This window comes from Aethalodelphis obliquidens, unplaced genomic scaffold (assembly GCF_003676395.1).
Source record: "Aethalodelphis obliquidens isolate GAN/ISIS:26980383/991018 unplaced genomic scaffold, ASM367639v1 scaffold2, whole genome shotgun sequence".
Lineage (NCBI taxonomy): Eukaryota > Metazoa > Chordata > Mammalia > Artiodactyla > Delphinidae > Aethalodelphis > Aethalodelphis obliquidens.
Window position 1 is genome coordinate 8,377,512 of NW_020837946.1, and position 15,214 is coordinate 8,392,725.

A 15,214-nucleotide genomic window follows, 5' to 3' on the forward strand; every position below is an offset into this window, starting at 1 on the left:
AAGGTAATTGTCTGCCGGATGCAATTTTATTATAAATAAATAACTCACTGATTTGGCAATCACTGAGTGCATGCACCAAAGGAACTGCCCAGATCCCAGCGAACAGATGGGAAATGCCCATCAGCAATGGGCTGTGTTGTAGAGGCAACGGGTGTTTGGAAATAATGCTTTTATTGACAATCCCTTTTTGAAAAGGCGTACTGGCTTAAGAGTATGGAGGAAGAAGACACAAACTTGGAGCAGAGTATGGAAGTAGAATAGCCAGAAAAATGGCTATTTGGAGGTCTGTTGCCCTTTGGATCAAACATGCCCAGAAAACTAATAGGCCAGGGACCAGCTCTGTGGAAAGACGAACTGGAAACACAACTGTAAAAGTGGTGCTTAATGTCAACCAGTCACTTCACTATTATAAGTGCCTTCATGTGTAAAATGAGGGGTTAGACCATACCGTTCTGATTCAATTAAAATTTAGGGAATACGTTAGTGCTAGGTTCTTTAACCTAGATAGATTATCTCAAGATAACAGCGTCTAGTTCACAGGGTTGTCGTGAGGAATAATACATGTGATTCTTAGTATCTAGCATGTAGTAAGCATGTAATAATTAGCCATTATCATTTAATCCCCCAACCTTGAGATAAACATTATTTCCTCTGTACAAATGAGGAAACCACTAAGGGACAAGATCAGGATCTGAACCAAAGTCTGAAGCCAGAGTCTACGACCTTCCCATTATGCAGTTCGGTTTGGAAGGGCCCTCCCTTCCAGTTCTTAATTGTAAAAAATGAAAGGGTAGAAAAGGAACTTGAGCTCTAGAAACAATCAAGCTAAGCAACTTCTAAGGGATTTGCCGTGCAAAGCCGAAGTGTTGTCTCATTTATGACAAAGAAAATAAGGAGGCTGGGGAGAGGACTGAGACAAAGCCACCACAGCTTCTTTGCCCAAGCTCAGCTGCTTCTCATCATCTCATGCCAGTGAGAGATTTCAGACACACCATCTTGCACATATACATACACAAAGAAAAGCCAAGGTTCTCCAAGAGTAAAACCCACTGAAAAACAGTCCTTAGAAGGATTGTTTAATCACGGCAGGAGATAAATAAGAAGACATTTGAATTAATCCCCTCATATGTCCTCATGGATTCTGTCCCAGTTGTTCTGTTAGTGCTCAGTTGTGGCTCTCACCATTCTCAACAGTACAGAGTCCAAGAATATATGATCATACATTGCGCGCTAGGGTTATAATGGTGAGCAAGACAAAAGTGGGGGAAGATATAGGCAAGTCAACTGGGCAATGAATAATAATATGGTGTGATAAGGACCACGGGGGCAATACTGGGTGCTGGGGAAGCAGAGAGGACCTCGTCCAGCTCTGGTGGGGGGAATTGGGGAGGGTTTCTTAGAAAAAGTCTTTTTAAATTGAGACCTAAAGAACTAACTAGTAGAATGTATACATATAGCGAATTCACTTCACTGTACAGCAGAAACTAACACAACACTGTAAAGCAATTATGTTCCAATAAAAAAAGAAAAAAAAAAAAGAAGCAACTAGTAGATTCACCAGACCTTGAGGGAGAGGCGGGAATAAAGAGAGAAGGGTATTTCAGGCAGAAGGAATAGTACGTGCAAAAGCCAGTTATCTCTAACTGGCATGAGATGATGAGAAGCTGAGCTTGGGCAAAGAAGCTTTGGTGGCTTTGTCTCAGTCCTCTCCCCAGCCTCCTTATTATCCTCATCATAAATGAGACAACACTTCGGCTTTCCACAACAAATCCCTTCAATGGATCTTTGAAGGAAGTGAAAGTGGTTCTAAGTGTGAGGTGGGAGAAGAGTGAAGAGATGGGAGGTTGGAGAGGTGAGTAGCAGCTAACACCTTGCATAACTTTGTACACATAGAAAAGGATTTGCACATTATTCAACAAAGAACCACTGAGAGATTTTAAGCAGGAGACTAATATGGTTTGCAATTTAGAAAGATCAGTTTGGAGAATGGAGTAGAGTGGGCCAAGTCTAGAGGCAGACAAACAGTTAAGTACTTAAACTAGGGATAGTGAACAGTGGGGAAGGAGGGTGGACGAACTGGAGAGATACTTGAGAGGCTAAACTGAATCAAGGGTGAAGCCTTTCTAGATTTCTGGTTGGATCACCAGATCGAGGGGTTGTAATTAGCCTCAAGCGGGAGCAGAAGAGGCTGGACGTGCTTTGCTTATATGGTTTTAAGTGCCTGTGAGGCAGCCCAAATAGGGATGCCCAGGGAGTGGTTGGATGTGCACCCCCCTTGCCTTCAACTCTGAAACAGTGTGCCCCAATGACAACACTGGCAGTAATTGCTGCCATTTTCCCGTTTCTTCTATAGAATGTGTCAATTCTAGCTCCTGTCCTGTTTTCATACGTGACTTTATTTCATATATCACTTTAGATTTCTTTGCACCTTAGTTATCTCGGTGCTGTGCGTATCTTAGGAAATCTTCTAGGAAAAAAAAAATCAGGAAAAGAGATACGATCTCATCATAATCTGACCCAAGAGGCCATTTTACTTTAATAGCTTGCATTTTTTTTTTTTTTCGTTACGCGGGCCTCTCACTGTTGTGGCCTCTCCCGTTGCGGAGCTCGGCGGCATGTGGGATCTTCCCGGCCCGGGGCACGAATCTGTGTCCCCTGCATCGGCAGGTGGACTCTCAACCACTGCGCCACCAGGGAAGCCCCATAGCTTGCATTTTTAAAAGCTATAACCTTAAGATTTAAGACCAAGATACAAATTCTAAATTGCACTTCTTACTGGGAACTAGTGCTGACTGCTCCCTGAAGTTCAATCCACTTTTTTAGAAAGAATTTATTAACTTTGGCCAGAGACCCATGAATGTACCACTTCTCCCAGACTACTCAATTTTGGACAGTGACATCATCTACAGACTTCTGTTTTTTAAACATTTCATATATTAAGGGAAATGTTAGAGATAACTGTGTCTGAAATGCAAGCAATGTTAAGAGGTTGAACAGGAAGGACATAGCTAATGAGAGGCTAGGAAATGAGATAATCTCTTTTAGAGAATCATCTGATATTGAGGAAACAAGGAATTTACAAAGGAGGGGATACAATGAAATTAATCAACGAGTGGAGCCATCCTTTGGGATCAGTAACCTTTAGACCTGGACCTAACAACAAAGCTGTGGTAGATGAACGGATAGAGCTGATCTACCCAGGAGTTTGTTTCCTCTAAAAACAGGTTTTTTTTTTCTTTTCCAGACTCAGAAGGCTATATCTTAAATTAAGAAGTGAAAGAATCAAGGTTGGAATAAAGAGTTATTCGTGTATAAATGTTGGAAACTACCTACTTTTACTTTAATAGTTGAAGGCCAAGGCACAAAAGGCCCTACATAACCAAATGTCTGCATTTTTTATTACCTTTAAATTATACCTCAATAAAAAAAAACATGAAAAAAATGTCAGAAAAGGAGAAAAAAAGGGTACATTATTAAATCTTGTGGCTAAATAAACTGAAATAATTTATACCTATTGTCCTTAACAGGATCAAAAGCAGGAAACAATAAGCAAAGCTTATTTAAAAAAAAAAAAAGCTTCTGAGCTGCCTAAACAGACTACATTTCCCTTGGACCATTAAAGGGACTTCCACCTCAATAAGTGACGCCACCCTACACCTTGAATCCCATTAATAAAAATGCAGAGAATTCTTGGAGTAATAAACAAGGGTGGTTGTTTTTCTCTCTTATTTTTTCCATTATTTTGCAAATAATCTATAAAATAGTTTAACTCTTTCACCAATATTAAAGTCATGCATACTTATCCCAGCAATCAAAGATTTAGCTCTTTGGGTTTAGGCGTTTCATGGTGGGAGGAAAGAGTACTAGATCCATTTATTTAAAATCCAGGCTGAAAAACAAACAAGAAGTCCTTGTCCATCTGAAGATCTTAATATATTTATTTGAAAACCAAGTTGTGTGAAAGAGAACACTAAATAGTCATATACCATCTCTTCAACCAAAGACTTGGACACAAGGTCCGCACAGAGGCAATGATACATGCAGTGAATAGCAGGTCTCAGCATGAACTTCCTCACAGGCGTTTCCAATATGAGCTTGGACAATCTTCTTCAGGTGAGTAATAAAATCCTGGGGAAGCGGGGAGAGAGAGAAGCTAGGGTTATTCTTTATTTTAAAAACATTGAAAAAACCCAAAACAAACTACTAGATGTTGAAGTCTAAAACTAGCCTATAGACTTCCCTGGTGGTCCAGTGGTTAAGACTCCACGCTTCCACTGCAGGGGTAATGGGTTCAATCCCTGGTTGGAGAACTAGAATCCCACATGTTGCACAGTGTGGCAAAAAAAGAAAAAACAAAAAAACACGCAAAATAAAAAACCAAAACAACAAACAAACAAACAAACAAAACCAAAATAGCCCCTAACTCTGCTGATGCAGTCCTAATACGACAGTTCGTGCTAAGACAGACTATAGTTTCCAAATTCTCATTTGACTGGATATTTTACCCTTTTAAAAACTAACAAGGGGAACTTCCCTGGTGGTCCAGTGGGTAAGACTCCACGCTCCCAATGCAGGGGGCCAGGGTTCGATCCCTGGTCGGGGACTAGATCCTGCATGCATACTGCAACTAAGAGTCCGCATGCTGCAACTAAGAAGTCCGCATGCTGCAACTAAAAGATCCTGCATGCTGCAACTAAAATCTGCGTGCTGCAACTAAAATCCCGTGTGCCGCAACTAAGACCTGGCGCAGACTAAATAACTAAATACAAAAGTAAATAGATAAATAAATAAATATGAAAAAAAACCTAACGAGAATCTAATTTCCAACTGAAAACTTCTAAGCTATTTTGTAGTTAGCTGTCTTGAAAGACTTAATCAGGGGGTTTTCAGTAAGGTATTGTGAAAGGCTGAAGAGGGCTAATGTGAGTTCAGTTCTGCACCCAGACTGAGAGCTCAGGGTATTAATATTGTCATGTGCTGGTTGGGTAAAGCTTAGGAAACCATCAAGAGCTGGAAGACAATTTTCAAAGGCAGGAAGGCAAGTTATAAATCTCCAAACTGTGTCTTGGAGGCTTGAATATATTTTTCTACTAATAGCAGGGTTTCTGCCTTAACATTTATCTGAGATTTCTATAAAAGCTTTCATTAATTGCTTACTTAGTGTGTAACACTCACAGCGTTAGATTTGCAACTTGACATTTCAAATGTATTTTTCTTTTGTCCTAATGTAATAAATGGTACTGATCTTACTTTCTTTAAAGAGTAGAATAAATTCATATTTGTTTGACAACGTACTTGTAGTAGGGTGGAATTAGAGAACCTTGATTATACAGTTTATATGTATCTTCAGATACGTGATGACCATTCAAAAAAAATTGGAGGAAACAGAATGACAATTTCGTGAAATTGCAATCTTTTTGCATCTAAAAACCCCCTTCAACATTGTTAGGACATTAGCATAATAATAATCTTTTTCAACTGGACAAAGCTTTGTGTTACAGTCTAACTGACCCCAAAGTACCTATAAGCACTATGGCTTATACATATTAGATGTTCAATAGCTTCTCAAATAAATGAATGGTAAGGCTTTTAGTGCCAAAAGTATTGCCAAAGGAAAGGGAGAGAGAGAAGAATCAGTGAGGAATTTAGACCTGTGCTACTCAAAGTGTGATCTATGGACCAGTGCCCGTCCACAAACTATAACTGATCCACAACAAGGAGCTTATATCAAAATGGAAATCACCTCCGTCACTGAGCCGTCAGTTCAGCTGACTTTTTTGGGGTTAGTGGGTAGCAAGGCTTTTTTGATGAGAGAAGCATTGAGTTACATTCTGGAGCAAGCTCCCTACTTCGTCATGGACCTATGAAATCAGTTTGCAGTCCAGCCACTTTGAATAGCACTGGTAGAACACTAGAGGGTAGAGAGTCAAAGAAGGAAAAAGGAATTGGTATATTCCATATTCATGAAGAGGTCAAAGAAGGGTAAATTTTAATACTGTTTAGGTAAACAGGGATTAAGTACAAAAGGGAAAAAGTGAGACCATGTCTCTGTATAAAACATTTGTGAAGAACTGACTAAGAGATTTCCCTTGATACACAATTTTGTTCCACACACACCTCTGGTCCTTAGTCATCAATATACTCAAATGGTTCTGGGGGTTCTGGCTCTTGCTCCTCTTCCTCAATTTTCGGGCCATGGGCTGCCACAGGTTCCACCAGCTCTTCAATGTCTTCACTGGTATCCTTCAGAATGATGATGCCTCCAATGGACAGCTATTAAACAGAGCAAGGAATGAAGAAGCACAAGCTCCACTCATATTTCCAGAATGCTCCAGAATCTTGAGTGCATATTTGTTAAATGGTACCTCAAGGCTACTAGAATGATTTGGAAATAAAGAACTGGGATGGAACTACCTTTCCTTGATGACAGTCAGGAAACCTGGGCATTTGTGCCTGTGTGATGCTACACTAGTGACTTAACTAAACTGTTCAAACGTAAGAAGGGGCTAATAAAATCTTCCTGATCTATTCCTTCAGGTTAGTCTGAGGGCTGAATGAGGACATCATTGCCAATGTGCATAAGAAAGGATAAAGATAACTGTAATCTATAGGAGTACCTGCAAACTTAACCCAGTGGCTCTGGATGGTAGAACATGTGGTGTTGCTGTTTGGATGATGCATCCCAATTTAAGAAGTATTTCTCAGTACTGCACCAGCCTCAGTCGGACTGCAGGGAGAATGTTTACTATCCAAAGACGGTATTCTAATGCCTTGTTACTCAGTGTGTGGTCCTGTACCAGTAGCATCCTCATTACCTCAGAGCTTGTTAGAAATGCAGAAAACTTAGTCCCGCTTTAGATCTCTGAATTTGTATTTTAAGAAGATCCTCAGGTGATTTATATGCATGTTAAAGTTTGAGACGCACACTAGTCTAACAGATACTTTATCATTTGTGAGAAAACCATCATTTTGGACACAAGAGACAACCTAGAAATGAAAAGCCAATTTTTCTCCAGCAATTTCAGAATGATAGAGCAATATAAGTATCACAAATATCTGAGTGTTTTTCACTATAATCTACAAATCCTTGTGATGCGAGACAGTGAAAAACTAGACTAGAAACAAAAGGGAAGTAGAGTATAGAAGCAATTCTATTAAGCCCTCTCCCAAACATATTAGCAAAAGGTAAATTCAAAAATCAAACTGTCTGCCCTTCTCTGGTGTGCTAATCTTATTCTATTTGCTTGCCTGTGTCAAAGGAAATGGAAAGCTGCTCTCTGTAATTAAATCAGTCAACAGTGAAGGGAACATCTGGCAAAAACATATTTCTACCAAAGCACATTACTGGGAAGGAAAAAAAGCCCAAGCATGTTAGGAAAATGATTCATATATGTATAAGCATCTCTGCAGTTCAACCTAATCTAATTTTTACTCATCAGACCTCTGCTCTGCCACGCTATAAAACTGGTGTGCCTTCATGAATTTCTAAACTATTTCCCTTCTCTCAATACATACATATTCATACACATTAATCTATAATCCTTTCACTTAAAAAGCTTGCTTTCCTTGAAGAAAAGCCATTTTATGAATGGACCCTTCCTTTAATACCAATATTCATCCAAGAACAGAGTAACATGGCCACTATCCTAATACTCCATGGTCTAAAAGTTTATTTGAACCTTCTAAAGGACCAAATGGAGATCAATCTTTTACTCAACAGAAAATACCCATGTTCACCAAAGGACTTCCTGCATTTTGGAAATACATGGCTCCAGATTACAATGGAACTATTTCATGCTTAACTGGAATGCTCCAGCCCAAATCCTGCAATATAATCAACATATGGGAAGAGCTTTTTATAGCTACATGGTTTAGATTTATTAATGCCTTATATGTTAGAGAGAAAGTTCACACTCTCTAAGCAGAGAATAAGATATATGACATTCTGTTTTCTGAGAAGGCTAGTGACAATGGAAGACAGAGGCAATGGGGCACTTCGGCTGCCAAATGTTCCACACTCTCTATAAGACATCTTTTAAGATGGACAGGAAACAGAGTAGGAATGCCACCCATTTTCAAAACTAAAGCTGCTGGGACTTCCCTGGTGGTCCAGTGGTTAAGAATCTGCCTTCCAACGCAGGGGACGCGGGTCTGATCCCTGGTCGGGGAACTAAGATCCCACGTGCTGTGGGGCAACTAAGCCCATGCACCGCACCTATTGAGTCCACGTGCTACAAACTACAGAACCCATGCACTCTGGAGCCCACATGCCACAACTACAGAGCCCACGCGCCGCAACTAGAGAGAAGCCCACACACTACAATGAAGAGCCTGTGTGCTCTGGAGCCCGCGCACCACAACTAGAGAACAGCCCGTAAGCCACAACAAAAGATCCCGCGTGCCACAAAGAAGATCCCATATGCCACAACCAAGACACAACGTAGCCAAAAAATAAAAAATGAAATAAATAAATATTAAAAAAAAAAAAACAACAACCCTAAAGCTGCCTCTTTCAAATGCAATGTCTGAGGAAGGATCTGATGACCCTGCCATTGAGGGTTCTGGAGGGAATGAGTCAGGGGGCACCTCTTTCTTCACTGTATACACACAGAGGCAGTCTTTCCTTCCTTTTTTAAAAAATTGAGATATAATTCACATAACATAAATGATCTCTTTTAAAGTATACAATTCAGTGATTTTTTTTTTAGGATACTCACAAAATTGTGCAGCCACCTCCACTATCTAATTCAAGAACACATTCATCAACGTAAAAGAAACTCTGCATCTGCCAGCCGTCATTCTCCATCCCCCACTCCCAGCTCCTACAACCGCTAAAGCAACTTCTGTCTGTATGGATTTGTCTATTCTGGACATCTCAAATAAACAGAACCATACATTATGTGGCCTTCTGCGTCTGGCTTTTTTCACTTAGGATAAGGTTTTTAAGTTTCAAACACGGTGGAGTATATATCAGTATGTCATTTCTTTCAGCTGAATAATATTGCATTGTGCATATCACATTTTGTTTATCCATCCACCACTTGATGGACATTTAAGTTGTTTCTACCTTTTGGCTATTATGTATAAAGCTGATATAAACATTAGTGTACAAGTGTTTGTGTGGACATTCACTTGGGCATATACTAAGGAGTGGAATTGCTGGGTCATGTAAGTCTATATTTAACTTTTCGAGGAACTGCCAAACTGGTTTCCATACAGGCTGCAACACTTTACATTCCTACCAGTACTATATGCGGCTTCCAATTTCTCCATATCCTTGCTAACTTTAACCTACAAACCTATTGTCTTTTTTTTTTTTTTTTTTTTTTTTGCGGTACGCGGGCCTCTCACTGCTGTGGCCTCTCCTTGTTGTGGAGCACAGGCTCCGGACGCACAGGCTCCGCGGCATGCGGGATCCTCCCGGACCGGGGCACGAACCCGCATCCCCCGCATCGGCAGGCAGACTCTCAACCACTGTGCCACCAGGGAAGCCCCTATTGTCTTTTTGATTATAGCCATCCTAGGGTATTATGAAGTATCTCCTTGTGGTTCTGATTTCCATTTCCCTAATGATGAATGATGTTGAGCATCTTTTCATGTGCTTTTGGCCATTTGTAAATCTTCTTTGGAGAAATGTCTATTCAAATCCTTTGCCCATTTAAAATATACGTTTTTTAAAAAATCATTGAGTTTTAAGAGTTTTAAAAAATGTATAAGTCTCTTATCAGGTATGTGATTTGGGTATAAGTCTCTTATCAGGTATGTGATTTGAAAATATTTTCTATTCTCTGGGGTTTTTTTCCACTTTCTTGACAGTGTCTTTCGTAACACAAAAGTTTTTAACTTGATTACGTCCAATTTATCTTTTTTTTGCGGTTGCTTCTGCTTTAGATGTCACATATGAGAAAACACTGCCTAATCCAAGATCATAAAGATTTACAGATAGGGTTTATATAGTGTTAGCTCTTATATTTAAGTCTTTGATCCATTTTCAATTAATTTTTATATATGCTGTAAGGTAGGGATCCAATTTAATTCTTTTGCATATGGATAGCCAGTTGTCTTAAGCACCATGTCTTGAAAATACTATTCTTTCCCCATTGAAGAAAACCAATCGACCATAAAATGGATTAAAGACCTAAACGTAAGACCGGATACTATAAAACTTCTAGAGGAAAACACAGGCAGAACACTCTTTGACAGAAATCGCAGCAAATTTTTTTTTAGATCCATTTCCTAGAGTAATGGAAACAAAAGCAAAAATACACAAATGGGACCTAATTAAACTTAAAAGCTTTTGCACAGCAAAGGAAACTATAAAACAAAAAGATAGCATACAAAATAAGAGAAAATATTTGCAAATGATGTGACTGACAAGGGATTAATTTCTAAAATAAACAGCTTATACAGCTCAATATCAAAAAAACAAACAATCCACTCAAAAAATGGGCAGAAGACCTAAATAGACATTTCTCCAAAGAAGACATACAGATGGCCCAACAGGCACATGAAAAGATGCTCAGCATCACTAACTATTAGAGAAATGTAAATCAAAACTACAATGAGCTATCACCTCACACAGGTGAGAATGGCCATCATCAAAAAAAACTACAAATAATACATGCTGGAGAGAGTGTGGAGAAAAGGGAACCCTCCTACACTGTTGGTGGGAATATAAATTGGTGCAGCCACTATGGAGAACACTATGGAGGCTCCTTAAAAAACTAAAAACAGAGTTACTATATAATCCTGTAATCCCACTCCTGGGCATGTATCTGGAAAAGACAAAAACTAATTCAGAAAGATATATGCACCCCAATGCTCATAGCAGCACTATTTACAATAGCCAAGACATGGAAGCAACCTAAATGCCCACTGACAGATGAATGGATAAAGATGTGGTATATATATGTGTACACACACACACACACACACACACACACACACACACACACACACACAGAGGAATATTACTCAGCCATAAAAAAGAATGAAATAATGCCATCTGCAGCAACATGGATGGACCAAGAGATTATCGTATACTCAGTGAAGAAAGTCAGATAGACAAAGACAAATATAATATCATATCACTTATCTGTGGAATCTAAAAAAATGGTACAAATTTATTTACAAAACAGAAGTATACTCAGATAATACTGTAGAAAGTAAACTTACGGTTACCAAAGGGGAAAGGTGTGTGTGGGGGGATAAATTAAGGGGAAAGGGTGTTGGGGGGGATAAATTAGGAGTTTGGGATTAACAGATACACACTACTATATATAAAAGAGATAAACAACAAGGACCTACTGTATAGCACAGGGAACTACATCCAACATCTTATAATAACCTATAATGGAAAAGAATCTGAAAAAGAGTAGATATATACATAAATGTATAACTGAATCACTTTGCTGTATGTATACCTGAAACTAATACAACATTGTAAATCAACTATACTTCAATTAAAAAAAAAGTCATATTGACCATAAATTTTTGGACTCTCAATTTAAAGTCATTTATCTGGATGTCTATCCTTATGCCAATACCAGTTTTGATTACTGTAGCTTTGTAAGTAAGTTTTGAAATTGGGAAGTGTGATTCTTCCAACTCTGCTCTTCTTTCTCAAGATTGTTTTGGCTATTCTGGGTCCCCTGTATTTCCATATGAATTTTAGGATCAGTTTGTATATTTCTGCAAAATAAAGTTACCTGGGATTTTGATAAGGACTGTGTTGAATCTATAGATCAAATTGGGGAGTACTGCCATCTTGAGTAATACTAAATTTTCCAATTTGTGAACATTAATTATTGGCTCTGTAGTTTTTTTCCTTGTAATGTCTTTGCCTGGTTTTACTACAGAGTAATATTGGCCACACAGAATAAGTTTGGCAGTGTTTCCTCCTCTTGTATTTTTTAAGAGCAGTTTGTAAAGGATTGGTGCTATTTTTTCTTTAAACATTTGATGGAATTAACCAGTGAAGCCATCTGGCCCTGGGCTTTTCTTTATAGCTTCCTGATTATTAATTCAATCTCTTTACTTGTTATATATCTATTCAGATTTACTATTTCTTCTTGAGTCAGTTGTAGTAGTTTGTGTCTTTCTAGGACTTTGTCAATTTCATCTAAATTACCTAATTTGTTGACATATAGTTATTCACAGTATACTCTCATAATCCTTTTATTTCTGTAAGGTTGGTAGTAATGTGTAAGGCTGGTAGTAATGTCTCCTCTTTGTTTCCTGATTTTAGTAATTTGAGTCTTTCCCCCTTTTTTGATTAAACAGATAGAAATTTATTTGCACTATATAGTAAGAATCATAACAATATCCAACTTTAGTATACACATACTGTGTGCCAGACATGGTTCTGTATGGCTCACGTATGTGCCAAACATACCTATATGTTGTGTCCCCTCCCCCAATTCATATGTTGAAATCCTACCCCACCCCCACAAAGTGTAATGGTATGAGAAGTTGGGTCTTTAGGATGCAATTAGGTCATGAAGGCAAAGCCCTCAGGAATGAAATTCATGCCCTTATAAGAAGAAACATGAAGAGAGTTTGCTTTGTCTTTCTCTGCTATGTGAGGATACAATGAGAAGAGGGCTGTCTATAAGCTGGGATGATGGCCTTTACCAAGAACTTGCTCATGCTGGCACCCTGTTCTTGGACTTCTAGTCTCAGAACTGTGAGAAAGAAAGATTTGTTGTTTAAGCCACCCAGTCTTAAACAGTAGGTGGCAATTTGCTATAGCAGCCAGAACAGACTAAGACATATTTTAATGCAAATTACATTTTTATACAGTGTGTACACATCAACACCAATTTATGATTGCACTGTACAGTTGTCTTTTAAATCAGATAAGAGGAAAAAAGACCAGGGAGTGGGTGGTGAGCTGGCCACCCTGGGGACAGGGTGAGAGCAGACTCGGGCCACAGGGTGGGGTCCCTCTGGTCTAGAGTTCTGTGACCACATTTTCTGAACTCCAACTCATCTGATAAAGAATTTTTCTGGATCCCTTCATAATCTTAAGAATTACTGAAGACCACAAATAACAAATATTGGCAAGGATGTGGAGAAAAGGGAACCCTTGTGCACTGTTGGTGGGAATGTAAACTGGTTCAGCCACTATGGACAACAGTATGGAGGTTCCTGAAAAAACTAAAACTAGAACTACCAGATGATCTAGCAATTCTACTCCTGGGTATGTATCTGAAGAAAATGAACATTAATTTGAAAAGATATATGCACTGAAATATTCACAGCAACATTGTTTACAATAGCCAAGATATGGAAGCAATGTAAGCGTCCATAAACAGGTGAATGAATAAAAAAGAATAAATGGAATACTACTCAGCCATAAAAAAGAATGAAATTGTGCCATTTGCAACAACATGGATGGAATTGGAGGGTATTATGCTCAGTGAAATAAGTCAACGAACTAGCAGAAAGAGAAACTAAGAAAACAATCCCGTTTACAATTGCAACAAAAAGAATAAAATATCTAGGAGTAAGTTTAATCAAGGAGGAGAAAAACCTATATACTGATAACTGAATAAGACATTGTTGAACAAAACTGAAAATACAAAGAAATGGAAAGACATTTCATGTTCATAAATTAGAAAAATTAACAATATTAAAATGTCCATATACCTAAAGCAATCTATAGGTTCAATGCAATCCCTATCACAATCTCAATGACATTTGTTTTTACGGAAATAGAACCAAAAAAATCCTAAATTTTAAAATGTAAATACAGAAGACCTGGAATAGCCAAAGAAATCCTGAGAAAAAAGAACCAAGCTGGAGGTGTCACACTCCCTGATTTCAAATTATACTACAAACCTGTAGTAATCAAAGCAGCATGGTATCGGCAGAAAAATAGACACAACAGACACACAGATCAATGGAACAGAACTGAACATTCAGAAATAAACCCACATATACAGACAACTAATTTACGACAAAGGAGCCAAGAGCATACAGTAGAGAAAGTAAAGTCTCTTCAATAAACCGTGTTGTGAAAACTGGACAGCCAAATGCAAAAGAATGAAACCAGACCACTTTCTTACAGCATACACAAAAATTAACTCAAAATGTATTAAAGACTTGAATGTAAGACCTGAAACCGTAAGACTCCTAGAAGAAAACACAGGCAGTATGCTTTCTGACATTGCTTTTAGCAGTATCTGTCTGGATATGTTTCCTCAGACAAGGGAAACAAAAGTGAAAATGAACAAATGGGACTACTTCAAACCAAAAGTTTCTCCACAGCAAAGGAAACCATCAATGAAAAGAAAACCTACCAAATGGGAGAAGATATTTGCAAATCATATATCCATCATACAAGAGGTTCATATCCAAAATATATAAAGAAATTTACAACTGACCAATAAAAAAACAAATGACTAAATTTAAAAAACGCAAAGGAGTTGAATAGATATTTTTCCAAAGAAGATACAGGTGGCCAACAGGCACATGAAAAGATGTTCAACATTGCTAATTATTAAGTAAATGCAAATCAATCAAAACCACAAGATATTACCTCATACCCATTAGAACAGCTATTATCAAAAAGGCAAAAAATAACAAGGGTTGGAGAGGATGTGGAGAAAAGGAAACCCTGGTACACTGTTGGTCGAAATGTAAATGGATGTAGCCATTGTGGAAAACAGTATGCAGATTCCTCAAAGAATGATCCAGCTATTCCACTTCTGGGAATATGAAAACACTAATTTGAAAAGATATATGTACCCCTCTGTTCATAGCAGCATTATTTATAACAGCCAAGATATGGACACAACCTAAGTGCCCATCGATAGAAGAATGGATAAAAAAGATGTGACACACACACACACACACACACACACACACACACACACACACACACACAATGGAATACTTACTACTCAGCCATAAAAAAAGGATGAAATCTTGCCATCTGCAATAACATGGATACACCTTGAGGGTATTATGCTAAGTGAAATAAGTTAGATGGAGAAAGACAAATACCACGATTTCACTCATATATGGACTAAAACAAAAATATTAATGAACAAGCAAAACAAAACAAAGCAAAAAAAAAAACCATAGAGAAAACAGTAACTTCTTGGGGGGTGCGGGAGGGTGAAATGGAGAAAGAGGGGTCAATTGTATGGTGATGGATGGAAACTAGAGTTTTGGTGGTGAGCATACTGCTGTGTATACAGAAGGTGAA

At 38.4% G+C, this 15,214-nt stretch overlaps 1 protein-coding gene across 2 annotated transcripts in view; it reads right to left on the minus strand.

Annotated features, from left to right (window-relative positions):
* Window positions 1–3,911: 3,911 nt before the first annotated feature.
* The window catches only part of PSMD1 (proteasome 26S subunit, non-ATPase 1), a 105,241-nt gene continuing 93,938 nt past the window's right edge, over window positions 3,912–15,214 (minus strand). Inside the window, exons 24-25 of one of the 2 annotated variants that reach the window (XM_027118680.1) lie at window positions 6,118–6,273; window positions 3,912–4,128 (exon numbers count right to left, since the gene is read on the minus strand). In XM_027118680.1, coding sequence (XP_026974481.1) covers window positions 6,127–6,273 — 147 coding nt within the window. In that variant the 3' untranslated portion in view covers window positions 3,912–4,128; window positions 6,118–6,126. The remainder of the gene's footprint in view (window positions 4,129–6,117; window positions 6,274–15,214) is intronic. The other variant, XM_027118697.1, reaches the window with a different exon arrangement.